At 44.4% G+C, this 25,827-nt stretch overlaps 1 protein-coding gene across 2 annotated transcripts in view; it reads left to right on the top strand.

The window, feature by feature from the left end:
* Positions 1 to 25,476, top strand: part of LOC110527198 (sentrin-specific protease 7) — a 29,565-nt gene extending 4,089 nt beyond the window's left edge. Inside the window, exons 4-22 of one of the 2 annotated variants that reach the window (XM_036982498.1) lie at positions 1,894 to 2,259; positions 2,633 to 2,733; positions 5,038 to 5,225; positions 5,843 to 6,239; positions 10,776 to 10,897; positions 11,823 to 11,963; positions 13,202 to 13,235; positions 14,694 to 14,918; positions 15,458 to 15,696; positions 18,127 to 18,203; positions 18,540 to 18,656; positions 19,007 to 19,126; positions 19,395 to 19,487; positions 21,241 to 21,413; positions 21,998 to 22,041; positions 22,145 to 22,188; positions 22,277 to 22,345; positions 24,082 to 24,232; positions 24,418 to 25,476. In XM_036982498.1, the coding sequence (XP_036838393.1) occupies positions 1,894 to 2,259; positions 2,633 to 2,733; positions 5,038 to 5,225; positions 5,843 to 6,239; positions 10,776 to 10,897; positions 11,823 to 11,963; positions 13,202 to 13,235; positions 14,694 to 14,918; positions 15,458 to 15,696; positions 18,127 to 18,203; positions 18,540 to 18,656; positions 19,007 to 19,126; positions 19,395 to 19,487; positions 21,241 to 21,413; positions 21,998 to 22,041; positions 22,145 to 22,188; positions 22,277 to 22,345; positions 24,082 to 24,232; positions 24,418 to 24,561 (2,845 nt within the window). In that variant the 3' untranslated portion in view covers positions 24,562 to 25,476. Of the gene's footprint in view, positions 1 to 1,893; positions 2,260 to 2,632; positions 2,734 to 5,037; positions 5,226 to 5,839; positions 6,240 to 10,775; positions 10,898 to 11,822; positions 11,964 to 13,201; positions 13,236 to 14,693; positions 14,919 to 15,457; positions 15,697 to 18,126; positions 18,204 to 18,539; positions 18,657 to 19,006; positions 19,127 to 19,394; positions 19,488 to 21,240; positions 21,414 to 21,997; positions 22,042 to 22,144; positions 22,189 to 22,276; positions 22,346 to 24,081; positions 24,233 to 24,417 lie in introns of both variants that reach the window. The other variant, XM_036982497.1, reaches the window with a different exon arrangement.
* Positions 25,477 to 25,827: the final 351 nt, after the last annotated feature.

Here is a 25,827-nt window from a genome sequence, read left to right on the forward strand (position 1 = left end):
CTTTCGCCTTGTGCCTGGTTTTCATTGGTTATTTTGTTGCCAGGATGCAGTGGTCATGGATATCGGCAGTGCTTACTGTTTTCAGTAGATGGTGCTCATCAACCAGTTAAATGATCAAAATGTCTAGTACAGTGTGTATAGCTGGAAATCATGATGACAAAACAAGTGTAGGTTATATTATACAGATGACATTACCGTTAATGTTGAAGTCGGAAGTTTACATACACCTTAGCCAAATACATTTAAACTCAGTTTTTCACAATTCCTTACATTTAATCCTAGTAAAAATGCCCTGTCTAAAGTCAGTTAGGATCAAAACTTTATTTTAAGAATGTGATATATCAGAATAATAGCAGAGATAATGATTTACTTCAGCTTTTATTTCTTTCATTACATTCCCAGTGGGTCAGAAGTTTACATATACTCAATTAGTATTTGGTAGCATTGCTTTAAATTGTTTAACTTGGGTCAAGCGTTTCGGGTAGCCTTCCACAAGCTTCCCACAAGAAGTTGGGTGAATTTTGTCTCATTCCTCCTGACAGAGCTGGTGTAACTGAGTCCGGTTTTTAGGCCTCCATGCTCGCACACGCTTTTTCAGTTCTTCTCACAACTTTTCTATTGGATTGAGGTCAGGGCTTTGTGATGACCACTCCAATACCTTGACTTTGTTGTCATTGTGGTCACTGTGGTCACTTGGGGTCATTGTCTATTTGGAAGACCCATTTGCGACCAAGCTTTAACTTCCTGACTGATGACTTGAGATGTTGCTTTAATATACCCACATACTTTTCCTGCCTCGTGATGCCACCTATTTTGTGAAGTGCACCAGTCCCTCGTGCAGCAAAGCACCCCCAAACATGATGCTGCCACCCACGTGCTTCACGTTTGGGATGGTGTTCTTCAGCTTGCAAGCCTCCCCCTTTTCCCCCCTAACATAACGATGGTCATTATGGCAAACAGTTCTATTTTTGTTTCATCAGACCAGAGGACATTTCTCCAAAAAGTATGATCTTTGTCCCCATGTGCAGTTGCAAACCGTAGTCTGGCTTTTTTTATGGCGGTTTTGGAGCAGTGTTTTTTTCCTTGCTAAGCGGCCTTTCAGGTTATGTCGATATAGGACTCGTTTTACTGTGGATATAGATACTTTTGTACCGGTTTCCTCCAGCATCTTCACAAGGTCCTTTGCTGTTGTTCTGGGATTGATTTGCACATTTCGCACAAAATTACGTTAATCTCTTGGAGACAGAACGCGCCTCCTTCCTGAGCGGTGTCACAGCTGCATGGTCCTATGGTGTTTATACTTGCGTACTATTGTTTGTACAGATGAACGTGGTACCGTCAGGTTTTGGTAACTGCTCCCAAGGATGAACCAGACTTGTGGAGGTCTACACTTTTTTTTCTTTTTTCTGAGGTCTTGGCTGATTTCTTTTGATTTTCCCATGATGTCAAGCAAAGAGGCACTGAGTTTGAAGGTAGGCCTTGAAATACATCCACAGGTACACCCCCAATTGACTCAAATTATGTCAATTAGCCTATTAGAAGCTTCTAAAGCCATGACATCATTTTTTGGAATTTTCCAAGCTGTTTAAAGGCACAGTCAACTAAATGTATGTAAAGTTCTGACCCACTGGATTTGTGATTCAGTGAATTATAAGTTAAACAATCTGTCTGTAAACAATTGTTGGAAAAACTACTTGTGTCATGGACAAAGTAGATGTTCTTACCGACTTGCCAAATCTAGAGATATTTGTGGAGTGGTTGAAAAATGAGTTTTAATGACTCCAACCTAAGTGTATGTAAACTTCTGACTTCAACTGTATATGGTATTGATGTAGTTCCTGAGATGTTAGATAGACTTTGCTGAGACTTTGATCATTGTTTGCTTGTTTGCAGCACTCCTAACAGGCTAGTTCTGAGGGATGTCTGTGAAGCGCGTCTTGGACCTGGCCAATCAGACAAATGGACCTCCAGCCAGTCAACAGGCTTCCAGAGACCAGCTCAGACCCCAGAACACCATCCAGTTGCCAGCCAGAGAGGGAATTCCCCAGAGCACAGCAAATGGAGAGAAACCCATATGCCCAGCACTCTGCGGAGATCACCCGCTCGCTGTCAGCTAGCAGTCAACGGAACAACTAAGAAGCAGACGGAGTCTCTGACTCATAAGAAGCCACCTCACATCCAATCAAGCCCTGTGACATCATCAACACACAAAGCTGAACAAAGACTCCCAGCAGCCTCTCCTCCCTGCTTCAAAAATGGGTATGTCATCAGGGCGGCATGTAGCCTAGAGGTTAAGAGCGTTGGACCAGCAACTGAAAGGTTGCTGTTTTGAATCCCAAAGCTGACTACGTGAAAAATCTGCCAATGTGCCCTTGAGCAAGGCACTTAACCCTAATTGCTCCTGTAAGTCGATATGGATAAATGTAAAATAAAATTACAATGTAACAGATTGATAACTGAAAAACGGATAACTTTACGTCTAGGAATTAGAACGTAGTTGATTTTTTGATTCTGCTTGTTCGGTTCACACTTGTTCTGGTATCTGTCACTCTGTCAGAACTAGAAGTGACACCAACCATAGAAATCTATACTTGGAATCATTTGAACTGATTGTACCGTTGTCCTCCACTAGATGGCGCCCTAAGAGGGCATCAGACACACTGTGCCGGGACAAGAATCAAGAGACTGGGTGTGTGTCGCCACTGCTCAAGACGCGCCGTGCAGAGTTCAGTGGTCAGTGTCACACACACACCACACACCACACAGAGAGAGAGAGTTCATTGGGGTGGAATCCTAGCTTACCGTTCAATCTTTCTCACACAGTCCAAAACAATCCCGAGACAATGTGCTCAGCTTAGGGAGGCCTGATGAAGAAAATCTACACTTGTGGATGCTACGCTATTTTTGTGAAACATTTATTATTTGTATAAAAACATTTGTCTTAAATCTCGGTGCTCAGTCTAGGCTGTAGATCCACAGCAGTTGGAGGGTGCTTATATCTACATTGTCTTAACCAATTAAGGGTCAAACATACTTGTGTAATCAAGGTTTTTCCTCGTTAAGTGTTTTGTTGGAGTTTCAAATAAAATGTTATTGGTCACATACACATGGTTAGCAGGTGTTAGTGCGAGTGTAGCGAAATGATTGTGCTTCTAGTTCCGACAGTGCAGTAATATCTAACAAGTAATCTAACAATTTCACAACAACTACCTTACAAGTGTAAAGGAATTAATAAGAATATGTACATATAAATATATGGATGAGCGATGGCCGAACGGCATATGCAAGATGCAGTAGATGGCATAGAGTACAGTATATACATATGAGATGAGTAATGTAAGGTATGTAAACATTATATAAAGTGGCATTGTTTAAAGTGACTAGTGATACATCCAATTTTTTATTATTAAAGTGGCTAGAGATTTGAGTCAGTATGTTGGCAGCAGCCACTCAAATGTCACTCAATGTCTGATAGGCTTGAGATAGAAGCTGTTTTTCAGTCTCTCGGTCCCAGCTTTGATGCACCTGTACTGACCTCACCTTCTGGATGATAGCGGGGTGAACAGGCAGTGGCTCGGGTGGTTGTTGTCCTGGAGGGCAGGTAGTTTGCCCCCGGTGATTCATTGTGCAGACCTCACTACCCTCTGGAGAGCCTTACGGTTGTGGGCGGAGCAGTTGCCGTACCAGGCGGTGATACAGCCCGACAGGATGCTCTCGATTATGCATCTGTAAAAGTTTGAGTGTTTTTGGTGACAAGCCAAATTTCTTCAGCCTCTTGCGGTTGAAGAGGCACACTGTCTGTGTGGGTGGACCATTTCAGTTTGTCCGTGATGTGTACGCCGACAAACTTCAAACTTTCCACCTTCTCCACTACTGTCCTGTTAATGTGGATAGGGGGGTGCTCTCTCTGCTGTTTCCTAAAGTCCACGATCATCTCCTTTGTTTTGTTGAGTGTGAGGTTATTTTCCTGACACCACACTCCGAGGGCCCTCACCTGCTCCCTGTAGGCCGTCTCGTCGTTGTTGGTAATCAAGCCTGCCACTGGAGTGTCGTCTGCAAACTTGATGATTGAGTTGCAGGCGTGCATGGCCACGCAGTGATGGGTGAACAGGGAGTACAGGAGAGGGCTGAGAGCGCACCCTTGTGGGGCCCCAGTGTTAAGGATCAGCGGAGTGGAGATGTTTTTTCCTACCCTCATCACCTGGTGGCGGCCCATCAGAAAGTCCAGGACCCATTTGCACAGGGCCGGGTCGAGACCCAGGGTCTCAAGCTCAATGACGAGTTTGGAGGGTACTCTGGTGTTAAATGCTGAGCTGTAGTCAATGAACAGCATTCTTACATAGGTATCCCTCTTGTCCAGATGTGTTAGGGCAGTGTGATTGCGATTGCGTCGTCTGTGGACCTGTTGGGTCAGTAAGCAAATTGGAGTGAGTCTAGGGTGTCAGGTAGGGTGGAGGTGATCTGATCCTTCACTAGTCTCTCAAAGCACTTCATGATGACGGAAGTGACTGCTACGGGGCGATAGTCGTTTAGCTCAGTTACCTTAGCTTTCTTGGGAACAGGAACAACGGTGGCCCTCTTGAAGCATGAGTAGTGGGGTTAACGTTTAGCAGGTGTTGCTGTGTCTAACCAAACCTCCCCCTGCGTTTCCCTCTTCTTCTATATTGTGTTGGCAAGCCTGACCATTTTCCTGGTTGGATAAACAAATGCTTAACTTTATGGCCTTGTTAAAAATGTCTGCAGTAAACAATCTCTTTCCTTCAGACTGCTTTTCTTTTAACTCTTTCTCGTTCAGGAGACGCAACATTTAGCTGTGTGCTTTAGCCAACTCCTGTGGCTATCGCTGTCATGTCATACATGTAGGCAAGCAGGCTACTGTCTCTTCAACAAGGGTCAAAATGGAACTGTTGTGTTTCGTTGTTTCGGTTCCCGCTGAGGCCACCCATACGAAAACGTTTATCAAAGTCACTTTGGATAAAAGTGTCTGCTAAACGGCATATATTTTAGTATTCATTGTCTGTTTTACATCTTCCTCAGGAGATTCCCAAATGTCTGTGAGATGCAGCCCAGTGCAGTCGGAGCAGGATTCTGCATCAGAACCATCTCCAGAAAGAGAGGTGGACAGTTCCTCAAAGACGGACGACAGGCTCTCTGTCTCCCCAGGAGACTCAACATGGAGGAGACATGACTCTGGGATGAATGGATCTCCTCCACAAAACACAGAGGTAGGTAGCTGTGTCTCAAGTGGGACCCTCTTCCCTAGATAGTGCACTATAGTTAATAGGATGCCGTTTGGGACACATACAGTTGACTGGCCTCAGGATTCACATAAATATATGTCTAGTGGAAAACAATTGCTTATACTTACTAGTCTGGTACATAGTTATTGGTCGTAACCATACTTGTTCGCTAGCTAGGATGAGCGTTAGCTAGCTTTTTCAAGCAATGTTAGTGTTGGCTAACTCAGTGTTGCTAGGTCTATTCCTCACAGTGAAATGACAACGGTGAACAGCCAAGTAGCTTAACTTCCACCCTATACAGATAGTCCTGATTCAGCTGAGCTGGTAACTCCATATCTTGCAACAGGATAACACCCCAGGGTGGCTTGGTCTATAGAATAGTATAGAGTCTATAGTATAGAGTCTTGTAAAGTGTGGCCGTTGAAAACAAACTGTAGCGAACTATATGAGAACTAACTGGTTAGTGTAGGTGCATTTGCAGGCTCATACGTTTTCGTTTAGGATTTATTTGTATTTTTCTAGTTGATTGTAATCATTTCTAGGGGATTTTCTGTTAGGTTAACCCCTGTGACTAATAGTCCTACCTGGTATGCTTTCAGAAGGAGGGGAAGGGAAGTTCAGGATCACTGCAGAACCAGATCAAGAAGACTAGTGGTTCACCAGGGACGGGCCCCAGGGGAAGTGTCCCTGTCCCCGCAGGCCACCGAAGCCAGAGCCCAGATAGTGACGACCCTCCCGACCGCCCCTTGATGTCATGGGCCAGAGGTGCATCCACAGGGTCCCCGAGACACCCCCTCTCCGCTGTGGCTTCAGTGACCCAGGCCACACAGGAGAAACGTTTTTCCTTTAGCAGGCCTCCCCTACGGGCTAACCTCACAGACAGAGAGAGCAGGCCTCCCCTCCGGGCTAACCTCACAGACAGAGAGAGGAGGCCTCCAACCAAGTGTCTCTCCCTCCATCTCAGGCTGAGGAGGCCCAAGCCCACTTCCACAGAACCTAGTAAGTTGACCCACTGTTGAACCCTTCAAAGCATATTGATCAGAACATACCACATCACGCATAGACTGGCGGTATGACGTCACATACTACTCTGTAATATGAGTGTTGTTACGCTGAACCAACATTATAAACGAAGCAAAATGCCCTCCTCACCCAGTGGCGTCAGTATAGAATATCATCCGACACCAATGGATGAACAGGCGAGGAAGTGGTTTCAGCTGTATGTCTTAGTGGGGTTCAGGGCCATTACATAACAGACTGGCTAGTATCACGACAACAACAGAAAGAAGGCGTATTAGACAAATTCCCAGAATGGCACTTGATCCAGACAGATAAACTCAGCTACTGTTATGCAATCAGTTTGACTTAGTTTTTACTAATCTAAGTACCAAACAACATAATGGTAATTTATTTGAATGGTAAATCTGCATTGATAAACCGGGTGAATCAAGATGTAGCCTAGGTCTATTCACAATACAGGTGAATGCATAATATTCAACAGGATTGTGTGCATTGAGCTTGTTGTAGCTGATATTATGGGGCTACAGATGATAAGCAAATCCTTTCCATTTAGGACTTATTTTATTGGCAACTGTTAGAACATATTATTTTATTGACAACTATTAGAACATATTATTTTATTGACAACTATTAGAACATATTATTTTATTGACAACTATTAGAACATATTATTTTATTGACAACTGTTAGAACATATTATTTTATTGACAACTATTAGAACATATTATTTTATTGACAACTGTTAGAACATATTATTTTATTGACAACTGTTAGAACATATTATTTTATTGACAACTATTAGAACATATTATTTTATTGACAACTGTTAGAACATATTATTTTATTGACAACTATTAGAACATATTATTTTATTGACAACTATTAGAACATATTATTTTATTGACAACTATTAGAACATATTATTTTATTGACAACTATTAGAACATATTATTTTATTGACAACTGTTAGAACATATTATTTTATTGACAACTATTAGAACATATTATTTTATTGACAACTGTTAGAACATATTATTTTATTGACAACTATTAGAACATATTATTTTATTGACAACTGTTAGAACATATTATTTTATTGACAACTATTAGAACATATTATTTTATTGACAACTGTTAGAACATATTATTTTATTGACAACTATTAGAACATATTATTTTATTGACAACTATTAGAACATATTATTTTATTGACAACTATTAGAACATATTATTTTATTGACAACTATTAGAACATATTATTTTATTGGCAACTGTTAGAACATATTATTTTATTGTACTGATCAACATTTGCAGAAGAAGAAGCAGCAATATCTTTTATCAAAGTGTGCGGTGTCTCTTTAAGAAAGTAATGAGGTCATTTGCAAGGCAGAATGTGGCTGTGGAATCTGACTTTGTGGCTATGCAAACCAGACTGGAGGCGAGGGAGACTCGTAAATTCACTCTGGCTAGAGCAGATTAAAAACGGATGAATTTACAAATGTGCAACACCTGTTGAATATTACCGGTGTCAGTAAACGTTGGCAAAAAAACATAACTAAATTGTTGCCAGAATCACAGTTAGTCACCAACGCTCTAGATAACATGAAAACAGCCTAATCAGCTCTGCTAGGGCGAGTAAAATGGTCAGAGAGAGGTGTTCTCTCATTTATCTCTGGAAGTAGCTAGCCAGCTACAGAACGCTCGGATCAACCTTTCTCCTCAGCCTGAGCGTCCAGTGTACACTCTGAACGCTCCCGAGTGTGAAACACTCTGAATTTACGAACGACCCAGAGCACATTCTGACACACTGGAAGCAATTTACAGGGAAACTCCCTCTGTTGGCATGGTGCACCACCACCATGGCGTTAGAATGGATCCTCTGGAAGGACCAAAGCTCCACCCCTATAACCAACACTAACCTTAACTTCTATGCAACTAAGCCACGCCCATAGCCACTGATTGGATCTGTGGTGAGCTGCATCCTTAGCGAGGACCTGTCCTGCAGAGACCCATGGGCTTCCTCTTTCTAGCGGAGTCTTGGCCCTTCAAATCCACAGTGATTAGGTAGTAACGAGTACAGGAGCCTTCATAATGATGACGACATGGGGAGCTGGGGAGCCAAGAAGCGGTTGGAAGAGAGAGGAAACTCAAGCTTCGGTTTGTAATTTTCGGTACAGGCAATATTTGCCATTAAAATATATTTCTGTCAACATGGGGCTCGGGCATCACCAGGGGAATGATGAGGACACAACGTCCGATGAGGATCCTCATCTGGTCTGCATTTGTTCTCTCTTCTCCTAATGGGTCCTAGTTACAGCTTTACAAGCTCTTTGTGGTCAGAGATGTGTAGCCAGAGGCGGGCCTGGGAAACCATCAGCTGTCAGCGTTGCTGAGAGATTAATGCCTGGCTCCACCGCAGAGGGGTGGCTCACTTTTTTTGAGTGAGGTGTGTGTGTGTCTTCACATGCACTCAAAGTGCTGACAAGGAAGATACCATAGTGATAACGAGAGAATACTTGGTTATTCTCAGTCCCCTTTGTCCCTCCATGAGAGAGAGAGAGAGAGAGAGAGAGAGAGAGAGAGAGAGAGAGAGAGAGAGAGAGAGAGAGAGAGAGAGAGAGAGAGAGAGAGAGAGAGAGAGAGAGAGAGAGAGAGAGAGAGAGAGAGAGAGAGAGAGAGAGAGAGAGAGAGAGAGAGAGAGAGAGAGAGAGAGAGAGAGAGAGAGAGAGAGAGAGAGAGAGAGAGAGAGAGAGAGAGAGAGAGAGAGAGAGAGAGAGAGAGAGAGAGAGAGAGAGAGAGAGCGCTTTCAAGTCTCAGTCGGTGGTAGAGCATGGAAAGGAGCTCCTGCTCTCAACTCCAGGCACAGTCAGTGTGCCAGCGATAGATAGGGGCGGGCGGGTGGAGCATGGCGCTGCCACACCAGTGTTATATGGAGGAGGGGGGGGAAAGACAAGTAGTCACCCAGATTACTGTGGCTAGCCAAAGCTCCCTATAAAGCCCATTAGTCCTGTGTCTGTCAACTGGCACTTGACCCACACTGTCCCAATCCCCTTCCCCCCTCCACTTCCCCCTCTAACTCTGGGTCCTTCCGCTGCTACCAGGAGCTTCTAGTCCCCCTTTAAATGAACCCATGGACTTTGTGTGAGCAGCTAACAACCATCTCCAGCTAGGTCAGTGATCCTATGTCAGGACCTGTACAATGTAGGCTAATCTGTATTTATGTCAAAGGTATTGGTGAACAACATGATGTAGGCTAATATTACGTACTTCATCATCATCAATGTGATATATTAAAAGGGGAGGTGCATTTAAAAATGTGATTATTCTTAAAAAAAGATGATGCTATTTTCACACTGTCTTAATATCACTGAAATTATGATAATGCCCTTTTTGTGTAAGAGATGTTAGAAAACAATGCCTTGAATTTCAGCTTGTTCTGGTGGGATGGAACTTTTGGCCCACAGCATGACATCACAATGTGATCTGATTATAATAGACCAATGACTGTTCATCTGGGTAAGGGGATGGACTCTAGACCATCCTATCAGCCAATCAGGGCTGTCTATGTAAATATCTCCACATTTGTTTCCTAACTCCCACACGATCAGACAGAGTGTTTGAAGGGCGAAAGGAGGCTCAGGGAAATGCACTCAGTTCCTGATGTTTGGTATACTCAGTGTAAATTATAAAAAAATATATATGTTGGAGTTATTTTCATTAACAGACAGTGATTTATAAGACATACAGTGATTTAAAAATAAAATTACAAAGACTGCTTGGGGGCTTTAAAAATCGCTCATCCTCCCTACAGTGTATTAGCTAATCATTCATCAAAGTAGTCATCTTGAATACAAATATATACCACTCCAATCCTCTTAAGTCCTTCACTGACTGTTAGTGTGCCAGCAACTGACACACTCATTAACACACTGACTTGGAAGTGACAGTCTCAGTCGGTGGTAGAGCATGGAAAGGAGCTCCTGCTCTCAACTCCAGGCACAGTCAGTGTGCCAGCAGCTCCTTTGTGAAGCCACCCCATTGACACACTAACTAACGGTGTCAGTGTCACTTCAAGGTGCCAGTCCCAGTAGGTGGCACCATAGATATACAACAGTTATGGGTGGTACAGCAGGACAAGTTGCTCCAGTTCTGGCTAGCTCAGCGCTGAGCGTCACACTCCAGATGACTCCCTGGCAAGCCTATTACCCTGGGCCCACCAACCCCAGCCTTGGCATGGATCGACCTCAGTGTGTGTAGGCACCTTACTATATACAGTACAATCCCCTCACCTACAGACTGGTGTGTCTCTCTGTCTCTCTCTCCTCTCTCTTCCCTCATTTTGAAAGGAAGGCTAGTATATTCTGGGTGTAACTATCTTCCGCTTATCATTTAAGCCCAGTGTTTTTACACCCAGCTGCTGCAACAGACCACTGGCCTGTAATATTATCAGTTCCCCTTGTTTGTTTAACGACAGTGTATAATCACCATACTAAGTCGAGTGTCTCTGTGTGTCAGTTGTGCTTTCCAGTGAGGATGAGGAGGACATAGATGATGAAGAAGAGTGCCCCAGGCTGAAGACCCCACAACAGAGCCCCAGGCAAGGCCAACCCACCCCAGAAGAACATGTACCCAAACAGGTAGGAGGGAGGGATGGGGGGGGGGGGGGGGGGAGCGGCATGTGTCTTTAATGATCATGGTACATCATCACATGGCATAGGCCTATTCACTTTAAGTGAGTAGAATTCTAATGATATGGTTCTAATTCCATGGTTGCCTGGACAAATAACATATTGTCTGGTTTCGAATAATATTAGAGCCTTTTGACAGTCAGAGAGCATCAAATCAAGCAAACAAATCAAGATGGACATGTTTATATGCAGTACTCAGAGAGGACAGTGCTCAGAGAAGCCAGCTATTTCAGACTTGGATTGAGGTCAGACTTGGAGAAGACAACATTGTAGCCTGTATCACGACTGAGGTGAGGTTTGCCAGCTCTTGTCAGCTAACTGCCTGTCTGTAACACATGTAGAGGTTTAGCTAGCTAGCAGACAGTGGGGATTGGGAATGTGTAAGTAATAAAAGAAACCAGTCTGGTGCTGTGAGATAATTAGTAGTAGAAAGCCTCCCCAGTGGATGTTTTAGAAGAAGCAGGTAACTCTGGTTAAGATCCAACATGTTTGTTATTGTGTTTCGGGACGCTGTAGAGGAACAGATGTAACCCCTGTTGTTGAGCATCTCGAATAGAGCTTCCCATCTCTGTTCTAGGATTTCTGTGTTGCTCAGTGCAGTGTCTCTTCTTTTACTGTAGCTGGAGGGACCTAGCTGAAAGGCCTCCACCTTAAACTCCACCCACTGTAACTTGTTGCACCTAAAAGACAAGACATCACCAATTGAAAACATTCTAGGAAATCGTGGTCGATTTAAAGCATTTGCTTCTAGGAAAGCCTTTGTTTCATGCCTGGGAAGAAATCTGTTTAAGCAGTTGAGGTGGATATGAGGTGTTTCATGCAATGCTGTGAATTATTTCAATGTGTGCCGGTGCCTCTGTGTTGTGATTGACAGGCTGGAGAGAAGGTCACGGGGTCACAGAGCATATCGGAGCACCAACCTGGCAGCACACAGCCACTGCCTCCTATCATGGAACTGTCCTTCTCTACACTGCACGCTGGGGTGGTCCGAGCGCAGGCCAATGGAAACCTGGTGGTAAGACACTTTGGCTAGTGGTGTGTGTGTGTGTAGGTCACTCTATCTTTGTGTACACATAGGCGCGTGCTTGTGCTCCACATTCAAAATTAGCTGAGCATAATACCTGTGCGTTCCAAATGTGTGTCTCAGTTGAAGCCTTTATGAATGTAAGACAGAAACAACCAGGTTCTTTCCCCACTGTCCTGATTTCACATCAATATTTGCCCAGCTTCTTTCTTTCTTTCCATGCTCTCTTCCAGATAGCTTCCCCCTTAATGTGATTGGCCCATCACTAGTTTTTGTTCCTGGTTTATATTTTAATAAAGGACATGTGTTGTCCAACGTCTTAATGGGCCAGTCCTCACAAAATAGGGCACTGATGGGACGGATGGAGAGAGCTGTAATAAAATAGAAGATCAAATATGTGTCTCTACTTTGAACACTTGGAACACAACCTTCACTGGCAGTCTCAAAAACCCACATGCCAGTCTCTTACTGGGACAATAACATGATAAGCAACTCAAGACCATAACTGGCAAAACATCGGCAGTTTATCACCAGGTGTTCTCCAAACTCCCATCAAATCCATTCAAGGGCCATAAAATCCTTTAACAAGCAATTAAGAAATAGTGTGGTGCTAATGACAGAGTCCCGCGGTGAATTAAACCGTGGTCAGTGAGTCCGGAGCAGTTGCCTTGTGGTCAATAGATTACTGTGTCAAACTGTTGTTGTTTTCCACTGTAAGGTCAGCAAAACAACAGGGAAGTCCCCATTGCCTATTTTATTTATTTATTTATTTAGCTGCTTTTGTCATGTCTGGAAATGTTCCTTCTGTTGTTGAACGAGGTCTTTTTTATTGACAACCATTTTAAACAGAATATGTATTATTCTGTTATGATTGGTATTGTTTCCATAGCAACCATGATAAACATGTCCAATGTGACTACCTATTCAATCCTTTCAGATCTACACAAGTGCATCTGGTCTGGGCTAGGGGAATACGGGTCTAGGGGAATAAGGTTCTAAAGGTTGGTCAAGACTGAGCATCAGGGTCAGGGGTCAGTCTACCCTCCTTAATATATAAACCCAACAGGATGCTTTATAATATCCCTCCACCTGTCTTCAATCTCTTCTCCTCCTTTACCTCTTCTCTAATCAGCTATTTTATTCATCCTCCCTCTTATTACATACCGTAATGACAACATGTCAGCATTTTCCTCCTGCTAATATATTTCATCTCCCTCCTCTTTTTGTAGGTAACAGATGATGGCATCACTCTACCGCTGAAAGGTAATCACTGACAGCTTGACATTGCAGCTGTGTGTATGTGTGGTGGAGTATGACCTAGTCTAATGATCAGATGGGGGAAGATGATAAAAAGCTCTCAAAAAGCCTCAGAGGGTGAAGTCACTGTGTGTTTTAGTCTTTACTGCAACACAGTCCTTCCCTTCCCCAGGGGGATCAGATGGGCTCCATAGCCTCGCTGAGCCACCCTCTTCCTGCTGCCGTCATAGACTGCGGCCTCATGAGACTTAGGTCAAGGTATTCAGATGAGGAGGGCAGCGGGCAGATGAGTGGCAGTCTGTTTGTGCCATCGTGCCAACTCCTTGGCCCTCATTGTCATGCTAAACATGTTTGGCTTGACAATAAGCAAATGAGTTGGCAAGAGCACAATCAGATCTGGAACCAGGCTGGTGAAGTCAGACTGGAAAACACACTTCTGTTCTGAAAGTGTAGTGCTGAAATCCATTGTCCAGCAAGGAAAGGTAGTTGGCCAGTACGATGCAAAAAACTTGTTGTTAACGATTTACAGGTATTATATACATGTAGAAGGATCAGATCAGCCTATTCTATATTTAAGCAATAAGGCCCGAGGGGGTGTGGTATATGGTCAAAACAACTGTATACCACGGCTAAGTGCTGTTCTTAAACACGACACAACGCGGAGTGCCTGGATACAGCCCTTAGCCGTGGTATATTGGCCATATACCACAACCCCCTGAGGTGCCTTATTGCTTTTATAAACTGGTTAACAATGTAATTAGAGCAGTTATACCCGTGGTATATGGTGAAATATACCACGGTTGTCAGCCAATCAGCATTCAGGGCTCGACCCACCCAGTTTGTAATATTAATTATGTGTAATGATTTAATTCCAGCCTGACGTTCCCTTAGATAACCCGTCTTTAATCCTTTATATAAATCTCATTACGGTTACTCTTGTTATTGTCCCATCGCTTACCCAGTTGTTTACTGTAGGTGAGCATGTAACGACCCTGGTCAACTGTCTGTGACCCTGTGAGGGTCACACACACGTGCCCCCATACACACACTTGCACCTGAACACACACACACATCTACACATGTACCTGTTTTTCTCTGGACTGGGTTAGGGTTAAGAAGCTCAGCTTAGGGTTCTATTTACGTTTGGCGACGGTAGGCCATACTGGTCTGCACAACCTTTTCACCCCACTTGACTCCGGGTGAATCTGTGGATCCTACTAGTGTCCTAAGCTTATGTTGAGCAGGAGGTGGTCAGTTAGTGAGAGCATGGTGCTAGTAACTCCAGGGTCTTGGATTCTTAACCCCCGATAGTCAGTGTATTAGACAGTCTTTCTGCCTTCTCCAAAATACTGTAGAAGACCTTTAAATAAATGATAGAAATAATCCAACAAAAAAGACTTCCCTGTCATCAGTTATCCAGTAAGATCAAAACAGAATTATTACACCCTCCCCCTTCTCCAACAGATTCCAGGGTGTCATCCGAGGAGGAGGGGGGGCTGTCGGTGAGCCTGGTGGCGTCCCAGCTCAGAGGGTACGCGGTGTGGGACGGGGGTCTAGCCCAAGACGGGAGTCTCTTCCAGGGTTGTCCCGGCCGAGCGGCCCCCTCCCTGCTCTTCCTCTGGGTGTCTGAGGCCCAGGCCAACCTGGTACAGACAGAGCTCTCAGCCCTCCACCCCGTTACACTGCCTGGTAAGACTACTCTATCAACTGGGAGAACGAAGACAGAGAAATTAATTACAATGTTAGTTGAGACTTGAGAGTCCATGTAAGCTTTAAAAGAGCAGCCTTGAAAAAGAGATGTCAATCTCAATGTGACTTCCCTGGTTAAATGGAGGATAAATACATCTATAGTAATATGAATAGTGGGTCAACATATTTTCACCAGATGCAGAGAATTTGATGCATGAGGCGGAATAAATTGGGACTGGTGTTCCGTCCGAATCCAGAGGTGGATTAATTGAGTTAAAGGTTCAATCAAGCTGCGAAGGTCAACAGGAAAACAAACTTCTCAAGATTCTGCCTCCAAAACCTAAAGAAAGACAAGGAAGTGTAGAAGTGGTACGTTGTCCTTAATGTGGGCCAGTTACTGAGTATTACAACGCAGCACACCGCCATGACTCAACCACACTTTCTAGAGGAAAAAGTCATCACCTGCCAACGTGTGGAACAGTGTGTGTCTCTGTGTGTGCATCTGTCTGTGTGTGTTCTCTCCTATTGTGGATATATAGGTCAGGCCTGTCCATTCCTCCTCCTGGTCCTAAGAGAACAGCTGGGTGATCTGCAGGCTGCTCTGCTAGCCTCCATGCTGGATGTAGAGGCCTTCCGTCAGGGCCGCTCCTACGACCTGAAGAGCCCCCTGTCCTGGGCAGACGGCCTGGCACTGATACACAGCTGTCCCCAGGACGCCCACCTCCTCACCCTGCTGGGGCAGAGCCTGCTGGCAGACCCCGGCCTGGGGACAGCAAAGGTCAGTATAGTCACTCAGGAGCTCAGAACTCTGTCTGTGTGTCTATATGCTTGACAGTGTGTATATACCTCTGTGCTCTTTCGTCCCCTGTCCCCCACAACTCTCCATTCCTCTGCCTTAAGATGCAGGCTCAGCCTCAGAGGTATAAATTGATAAACCTGTTATAATAATGTCTGTGTTATTCAATCCACTGTGAGGTCTGGATGCTCAATATAAGGTTCTATGAAGGCCAGTTAGCAGCGCCAGCTAGAAGAAGTGGCCCTGTCAGCACCCACGCACACACACACACGCACGCATGCATGCACGCACGCACACACAGTGTGAGTGGCCCCTGACTCAGTTTTGATGAAGTGGCAGTGTCCAGCGAGGGGAGAGATGGGGAAATTGGAGGGATTGGGAGATTGAGGGATGGAGCTGTAGAGATTGGGAGACTGAGGGGTGGAGATGGCTTGTTGGATAGAGTTAGGTGGGGTTGGGATCACACCCAAACAGCAGCAGAAGTGTGCTTGGTCTCTACTCCCTCACAGGTCCTAGAAGGATGGAGGAATTACACAGGAAGTAAGGGATCTGGCTGGGCGAAGGTGTGTGTGTGTGGTGGGGATGATGAGTACGGCATGGGTGGTGTGTGTGTGTCCAGGGAGGGCCCAGGAACGTCAGAGTTTTTGGGGCCAGCTGGCATAGACCAAAGTAGGCCACCTCTTTGGGGTCTTTATGAGCTGGTTCCCTTGAACTCATCTGTGGAAGCAGCAACATGCACGCATTTTGCCACCAACTATCAATTATCTGTCCGTGTATGCAGGTACAAGATCTGAGTTAAAAGTACGAATAAATGAATAGGGCCTGATTTTAAAAAAAAATAAAAAAAAACATTTTTATAAAAATAAGTCCAATGACTAAATCTGACATCCCGATTCTCGAACTGCAACACACAGACATGTACGGAGTTTGTGTCAACGAACATGGAGATTATTCGACGCAGCTACCCCGTGTCTGCCCCTCCTATTTGTTGTGATGCTGAGTTTGCCGACTGTCAGCTGTAGGTAAACACTTGGACAAATCCCTTTTCAACTCCGTGTGTCGTGGAAAGGTAAACACAAATTGTTTCAAGCTAACGTTAGCGAACATAAGATGGACATTCAGTGGACTCTAAAGTGCCAGCAGTTCACTCACATTTGCTAGTGAAATAAATTAAATGCAAATACGAAAAATAACTGGTCGCATTTGTGCGATTGTGATATACATTTAATTCTGCGTCCCATTAGTTGTATTTTCCACGTAACATTGCGAGGATCACGCAACCTGATAGAATGTAAATGTAATTATGATCCACGTCACAAAAAGCATTACAAAAGTATAATAAAAAATCAATATTAACGTCTTGGCATTAAATGGAGTCGGGAGTTTAGAAGACTGCGCGATAAAGAATGAATGAGTGTCGGGTATTAGCTATAGAGGCAATGCTTCTAAAATGCCTTTGCACTAGATTTGAGATGTTATACATTTCGAAAATCTGAAATGATGTATGCGCTGCAAATAAATACAATAGGCAAGCGGACTAGAGAACCGCGTTCAGATTCTCTTGACGGTAGCCTACTTAAGCTTTGTGTAGCCCGTTTGCGGTCTGTGTCGATGCCATCATTTGTTTTTGTTTTTATGTTTTCAAAATGATTTTGCTTTTAGTGTTGATTAGGAACCGTGTCTAGAAAGCCACTACTTGTGAGCTGGCCCAAGTGATTGGCCCAGTTTGAGAGGTGACAAGCGTTCCTATACTATAGCGACTAAACTTGGGCGCATGTGCTAAGAAAAACGTTATAGATACAAATGTTTTATCGTTGATAGGACATTTGTACATTTTGTACCTAAACAAATAACTTGTTATTACTTGTTTAATAAAATTAAAACACTCCAAGAATAAAGGCCCTTTGTGTGTTCTTTCTAATTAGATCTTGTTAGTGACTTTTACCATATGTGTAAATGAAATGCTGAGAAGAAAGAAAGTATTCCAACCTTTTTATACACTTGATTTGGTACAATTCTATAATTGCGATCGCGTATGGGGGTGAAAGAAAACCCAAATTCTGCAAGTTGAATCTCCAATTTGCCGTGCGCATCTGGTACTCTAACAAGTTGGACAGGGTTGGCAAGTCTGCAGCATGTCTGGCCAACACACACACAGTGAGTGGCGTCATCCTCTTCCTCTCTGCTGTTCATCATCAGAGCAGACCTTGACTTTATCATCTCGATCCCCCGCATTCTCATCACTCACCAAAACGTTGAATTTGGTCACCTGTTCCCCTTGTCCAAAATACATTGGAGGACAATCCCCCATGCAGTCAGATGAATCTGTAGAGTCTGAGGTGTTTGACTGGGGTGATGACTTCTGGCGGGTGATTCTGTAATGTTTTTCTGTTCTGTTCTTGTTCCGATCAGGGGAGCCCCAGTCGGACCAGAGGGAACCACAGAAGCAGAGAGCCTTACTCCAGACTCAAGGGCCTGCTGCCCACCAGGTGAGGGCAGTATATCTTGCTGCCCACCAGGTGAGGGCAGTATATCTTGCTGCCCACCAGGTGAGGGCAGTATATCTTGCTGCCCACCAGGTGAGGGCAGTATATCTTGCTGCCCACCAGGTGAGGGCAGTATATCTTGCTGCCCACCAGGTGAGGGCAGTATATCTTGCTGCCCACCAGGTGAGGGCAGTATATCTTGCTGCTCACCAGATGAGGGCAGTATATCTTGCTGCTCACCAGTTTATTGTTATTGATGATTTTCAATGTAGAATATACTACCTGTTAGTATTAGTTGTTGTTGTTTACACATTAACTATTGGATCTCTTCATCATCAGGCTGATCCAGTACCCACCACTCCCTTCCAAAGGAGGAATCACCGTGACAACAGAGGACCTAGACTGTCTGGACAGCGGCCAGTTCCTCAATGATGTCATCATCGACTTCTACCTTAAGTGAGTTCTAGTGATCTGCCTGTGGACCAATGTTTTTCTCCTGTCATGTGAACATCTTAGCCACCTGGCAGACGTGTAACCTGTGATTATACAACGGGTGGATCTAATCCTGAATGCTGATTGGTTCAAACCACAACTAAGTACAATGAAGCAGGACTAAGGGGACTTTTCTGACCAGCAGCCCTTTGACAGGCTGACCAGCCAAAACCTAAAACTGACCATTATCATAACCAAACCCTAACATTAGCTTAATTTAACATATATGGAAATCAGCCATGTCCCCTTAGTTTAGCTCAGCCACACAGCATGTGACAGTCCAGCAAAACCTCTGTATCTTCCTGTCCCCTCAGGTATCTTCTCCTGGAGCGGGCCCCGGGGCCCCTGGCAGAGAGATGTCATGTCTTCAGCAGCTTCTTCCACAAGCAGCTGACCCGCCGGGACACGTCCCTGGAGGAGGAGGCTGCCATCCCGTAAGGAGATCAGCACTCAGCGTCTTTTATCGGCCGCGCGTCACATGGCGTCCTGCGGGGGGCTCATGTTTGGCTTTAGGCTCCTGGCGGCGTGCTCTACGTAGGCTGGTGGCTTAGTCACATGCTAACGATGTTAATGATGGTATTGACAGAAGTTAAGGAGCATTTTCCTCTTGTTAAGAGTATTGTTAAGAGATATTCTTCCTGGATTGTGATGGAAGGAGTAGTATGCGTTGCTGTGAAGTGTGTCCCCTCTCCTTCCTCTCAGGGCCAGGGACAGGAGACACCAGAGGGTGAGGACGTGGACCCGCCATGTTGACATCTTCAACAAGGACTACCTGTTTGTGCCGGTCAATCACAAGTGAGTGAGAATCATAGACACGCATGCACTCACACACACTCTCTCTCTCTCACACACACACACACACACACACACACACACAGAGAGGGTAGAGCCAAGACTTGGACTAAGAACGACACCATTTCTGTCGACCTCGCAGAAACAGAATACTCTACCCTACACTATACTACACTGCCTTACCCTGCACTACACTGCCTTACCCTGCCCTACACTGCACTGCCCTACACTGCTTTACCCTACACTATACTACACTGCCCTATACTATGCTACTTTACACTACTCAACACTATGCTGTACACTACATTACTCTACACTACTCTACACTGCTCTACTGTACACTACTCTATACTACACTACACTACTCTGCTGTACACTACATGTCACGACATGACACCACACTCCATTGATTGGGGAAGACAGTGCTCTTTTCTTATTCCTTCCCTCTAGCTATCATGGCTCTGACAAGGAGACATGAAAACAGGGACATTAAACTGGAGCGGAGGCAGTGTCCAGGCAGGGCAGGGCTCCAGCATAGTGGAGATGAATGGATGTGGCCTGAGCTGTAGTCTCTGTCTGTCTGTGGGTGTGTGTACTAGTCTCAAGGCTGCGCTGGTGTTGAAACAGCCTCTGTCACGCCTGACAGAGACGGGGCCGGATGTGCGTACCTTCATTCATATGGCTGTGGAATGATGACGGTCTGGATGGAGTGCTATACAGCGTTCCCTGTTCCCTCGACTCCCCACTTCACTTTAGGACCACAGTAGAAGGGTTTTAGTCTACATACTGTACCTTTGTCAACACGGTCTTCTGTTCCCGGCACAATGATTTAGAACCCTGGCTCAGTCCGTGGAGCGTGGCTCTTGCAATGCCAAGTGCTGTAGGTTCAATTCCTCCCATAGGGAAAATGTCTGCAGGCATGACACTGTCACTTTGGATATCAGTGTCTGCTAAATGGCATATATTATTATACAACAACTGCAGAGCTATTTTACATATCTTAATGGGTTTTCTATAAAAAAGCATCAGTGACAATAAGGAGCATTTTACTCTTGTTAAGAGTATTGTGTCCCCTGACGTGTAGCTGGAAAATGGGCTACGATACAGATACAGATTTATATTCTGACACGGTATGTTCCAGTATGTTCCTATACAAGAGAATCGGGCTAGGACAGGGGCCACAGCCAGGCTAGGACAGGGGCCACAGCCAGGCTAGGACAGGGGCCACAGCCAGGCTAGGACAGGGGCCACAGCCAGGCTAGGACAGGGGCCACAGCCAGGCTAGGACAGGGGACACAGCCAGGCTAGGACAGGAAACACAGCCAGGCTAGGACAGGGGACACAGCCAGGCTAGGACAGGGGACACAGCAGTTCCCTATAGTGTCTTGTGAATGCCATTTACTCCACTAGACTGGCTGGTTTCTCTCTTTACACATTGAAACAACACATGTTGCTCTGTATTTCCATGATCAAATCCATCTATATGTGTAGATGAGAATGTAGATGTGGTAACACAGATCTCTGTATCCCCAGTCCATTACGCTTTCTCACATAGGATAGGATACGATGAACTGTAATGTCCCAGATTGTCTTAGACACACACTACTGCTGTATACAAAATAGACACTGTACATTACACACTGTACATAATGTATACATTACCCTTATCATACACATTGAACACTTCTCATATAGCCACATACATTATACATTGCACATTCCCTTGTGTCTGATTCCCTTGTGTCTGATTCCCCAGAGCCCACTGGTACCTTGTGGTGATCTGTTTCCCTGGCCTGGAGCAGGCCCAGCATGAGGAGTGGTCTGGCCTAGCTGGAGTGGAGGCCAACGGAGGGAAGAGGAAATGCCAGTCCCAGGCTTCAACTGGGCCTTCTCCAGAAGCCAGCAACCCCAAACTGCAGAACGGAGCAGGTGCGTTGGACAGCGCCGATGCATTGTGTGTTTGTGATATTTACCTTGGCAGAATCTCACTTCTCTCACCAGGACCCTGTAATCGTGTTTCTAATCAACCCAGGTTGTGTTCACACGCTTTGTTTAACTTTAATGATCAAATTAACGTTGGGTTAGATCGTTTTTATTTTTCCTTAATATTGTTGGAAGGCAGCTAGTGGGCTTTTTAGGCTGCGATGTCAGTCCCTAACTACCCTTTAAAACCCTATGTTAGGGCTTATGTTGAAAACAACTGAAGACCTCTGAAAATGAGGTCTCTAAAAGAAACTGACGGTTAGTGGGTGTTCTAGCCATACCTGGATGTGATGTGTGTTATGTGTGCATGTTCATGCATGTGTGTAATTGAATCCCAACTGCAGATGGAATTATTTGGTTGGCCTGGTGGCTGTAGTTCAGGTCTAGCGTGTCCTCCATACCCAGCCAAGAAACACTGAGAAACAGAGCATGCACATTTGGCCATAACACCACAGAACAAAATCAAAGGAACTAAACATTTGCTGCTGATTTAAAAATGGTGTGTGTGTGTGTGTGTGTACGTACTTCAGGGGGAGCCAGTGGGAAACCTACATTGAAGCCCCACAACCCACCAGTAAATATCACCCTCTTTTGTAAATCAATAAAAAATTACAAAAAATATCAAATGTTTTGAGCATGTGTGCAACATTCTAAATTACATTATCCGAATTTTGAAGGCGTGTACCCAAGATGGTTGTCAGAGGGAGACCATCATTAAGAAGTGAGTGCATTAACTGTGAATGAATTGGCTGTACTTCCTCCATCTATAACAGTGTGTGTAGTATCACGGGGTTGTCTTCTCTCTGTAGACCCTGCATTCTCATCATGGACTCCCTGAAGATCTCTTACCATGAGAGCATCTATAAGCTCTTGCGGGAGTGAGTACTCTCTGTGTGTGTGTCTGTCGCGCTTGCATTGTTTTGTGTGTGTGTGTGATTCATATACAGTGCCTTGCGAAAGTATTCGGCACCCTTGAACTTTGCGACCTTTTGCCACATTTTTTTGGCTTCAAACATAAAGATATAAAACTGTATTTTTTTGTGAAGAATCAACAACAAGTGGGACACAATCATGAAGTGGAACGACATTTATTGGATATTTCAAACTTTTTTAACAAATCAAAAACTGAAAAATTGGGCGTGCAAAATTATTCAGCCCTCTTAAGTTAATACTTTGTAGCGCCACCTTTTGCTGCGATTACAGCTGTAAGTCGCTTGGGGTATGTCTCTATCAGTTTTGCACATCGAGAGACTGAAATTTTTTCCCATTCCTCCTTGCAAAACAGCTCGAGCTCAGTGAGGTTGGATGGAGAGCATTTGTGAACAGCAGTTTTCAGTTCTTTCCACAGATTCTCGATTGGATTCAGGTCTGGACTTTGATTTGGCCATTCTAACACCTGGATATGTTTATTTTTGAACCATTCCATTGTAGATTTTGCTTTATGTTTTGGATCATTGTCTTGTTGGAAGACAAATCTCCGTCCCAGTCTCAGGTCTTTTGCAGACTCCATCAGGTTTTCTTCCAGAATGGTCCTGTATTTGGCTCCATCCATCTTCCCATCAATTTTAACCATCTTCCCTGTCCCTGCTGAAGAAAAGCAGGCCCAAACCATGATGCTGCCACCACCATGTTTGACAGTGGGGATGGTGTGTTCAGGGTGATGAGCTGTGTTGCTTTTACGCCAAACATAACGTTTTGCATTGTTGCCAAAAAGTTCAATTTTGGTGTCATCTGACCAGAGCACCTTCTTCCACATGTTTGGTGTGTCTCCCAGGTGGCTTGTGGCAAACTTTAAAAGACACTTTTTATGGATATCTTTAAGAAATGGCTTTCCTCTTGCCACTCTTCCATAAAGGCCAGATTTGTGCAATATACGACTGATTGTTGTCCGATGGACAGAGTCTCCCACCTCAGCTGTAGATCTCTGCAGTTCATCCAGAGTGATCATGGCTGCATCTCTGATCAGTCTTCTCCTTGTATGAGCTGAAAGTTTAGAAGGACGGCCAGGTCTTGGTAGATTTGTAGTGGTCTGATACTCCTTCCATTTCAATATTATCGCTTGCACAGTGCTCCTTGGGATGTTTAAAGCTTGGGAAATCTTTTTGTATCCAAATCCGGCTTTAAACTTCTTCACAACAGTATCTCGGACCTGCCTGGTGTGTTCCTTGTTCTTCATGATGCTCTCTGCGCTTTTAACGGACCTCTGAGACTATCACAGTGCAGGTGCATTTATACGGAGACTTGATTACACACAGGTGGATTGTATTTATCATCATTAGTCATTTAGGTCAACATTGGATCATTCAGAGATCCTCACTGAACTTCTGGAGAGAGTTTGCTGCACTGAAAGTAAAGGGGCTGAATAATTTTGCACTCCCAATTTTTCAGTTTTTGATTTGTTAAAAAAGTTTGAAATATCCAATAAATGTCGTTCCACTTCATGATTGTGTCCCACTTGTTGTTGATTCTTCACAAAAAAATACAGTTTTATATCTTTATGTTTGAAGACTGAAATGTGGCAAAAGGTCGCAAAGTTCAAGGGGGCCGAATACTTTCGCAAGGCACTGTATGTGTGTGTACACTAGTTTCAATCTCTCCCGTCTGTCCTCTCCAGTTACCTACATGTAGAGTGGGAGGTGCGTAGAGGAACACGCAGAGACTTCACTGTAGACAGTATGAAGGCTTCCCATTGTACAGTCCCTCTACAGAACAACAGCAGCGACTGTGGCCTCTACCTCCTGCAGTACGTGGAGAGCTTTCTGCAGGTACGGCCCTCCCCCTGTAACCTCCCACGCTTAACAACAAGCTGACATCAACCATCCATTTCATGGGCACTTTTCTGTCTCCACTACACTGTCTAAAACACTTGATCTGAAATGATAACTGCCCGTTCAATGCATGACATCACACCTTATTCCAAACCTCTGGTTGGCTCACTGACTTTCTCCAGAACCCAGTGGTGCACTTTGACCTCCCCCTGCGATTGGAGCGCTGGTTTCCACGGCAACAGGTGTGGAGGAAGAGGGAGGAGATCCGGAGCCTGGTGATGGAGCTGCACGGTTGCCGGGGCAACGGCGGGAGCAGCCGCAGGTAGCCAAGATACCTGATCAGCAATGCACTACTACTACAATACCCCTAAACTGAAGGACTTTTACTTTTTAAATGTACAATACATGTAATATTTATACTATTTTTGTATTACTATTTTTTAAATAAAATGTCACAGGATGTTTGTTTCTCACTTGTATGTAATGTGCATGTACAAAATAATAGGATTGTAAAATGGAATAAAATTGTTCATGCAATGTTTAGTTTTTATGTTATGCTATAGAAGAGAGCATTTGGAATGGACATTATTACACAAGGATATGAGTGAGTGCTCAAATCTAGTTTGCTGGGCAAAAGTGTAACTCATGTACCCAGAACAGGTTTCTTTTTCAAATGTCCTTATGACTCACACATAAAACCACTATAAATATTAAAGTCAATATTACTCAGTTATTCCAGTTCAGTGTGTCAGGCTGCTGTTTCTGACCATCAGTCATAAAGGAGTCAATATGCACATGATTGTTTGCAGCTGCTAAACAATAGTGTTATCACTACAGACAAGTCAACACGTTGGCAGTGTTTTAGTTTTGGCTCCTCATGTTGTAGCTGCTTAGTTTGTAAGGAAAACCCAATGTTCCAGTGAGGAACACCAAGTAAGCTTACACAATGACCACTTGTAATATGATGATTAGAACAGCACCCCTCCCCTGTTCTGTTTACAGGCAGAACTCAATTCCCCTTTGTGTTTGTGCTGTATGAAAGTCTAGGGACCTGACTCACTCTGTCATAAGAAACAGAAATAACATTCTCCCCACACAGTAAGGGTTTCCATTTGAGTTTCTGTTGTCACGGTGTAAACATTGATTTGTTAATGGCATGTTTATAATGATGTATTTACAATGATGTATTTATAATGTGGTATATTCCTGGATTAAAGATGCCCCCAAAGTCTACCTAGCAACGGCTGGACAGAACTCTCTTCTGTCACCATCACAATATTGTAGAGCAAGAATCCCAGATATGACCTTTTAAGTTATTGTGTGTTTTTCACACGGGTACAGTTGATAGGTTTTTCAGTTTGGGTCGTTAACACTAAGTCTGATAGGATATGTGCTTAACCATATGTACTTAATTGGGTTAAGTTGGTAGTTTTTGGATAATTGGAGTCTTTGGTGCAGCCTCTCACAGCATGTGGGCCCCAGACAGAGCCCTCTTAGATAGGACAGAGCCCTCCTCCACCCCTACTGCTGTTGGAAGGGTAACGGTCACCCCCCCCACACCTCCCAAATGAGTTGGGCTACCCTTTTCCTAT

This window comes from Oncorhynchus mykiss, chromosome 7 (assembly GCF_013265735.2).
Source record: "Oncorhynchus mykiss isolate Arlee chromosome 7, USDA_OmykA_1.1, whole genome shotgun sequence".
Lineage (NCBI taxonomy): Eukaryota > Metazoa > Chordata > Actinopteri > Salmoniformes > Salmonidae > Oncorhynchus > Oncorhynchus mykiss.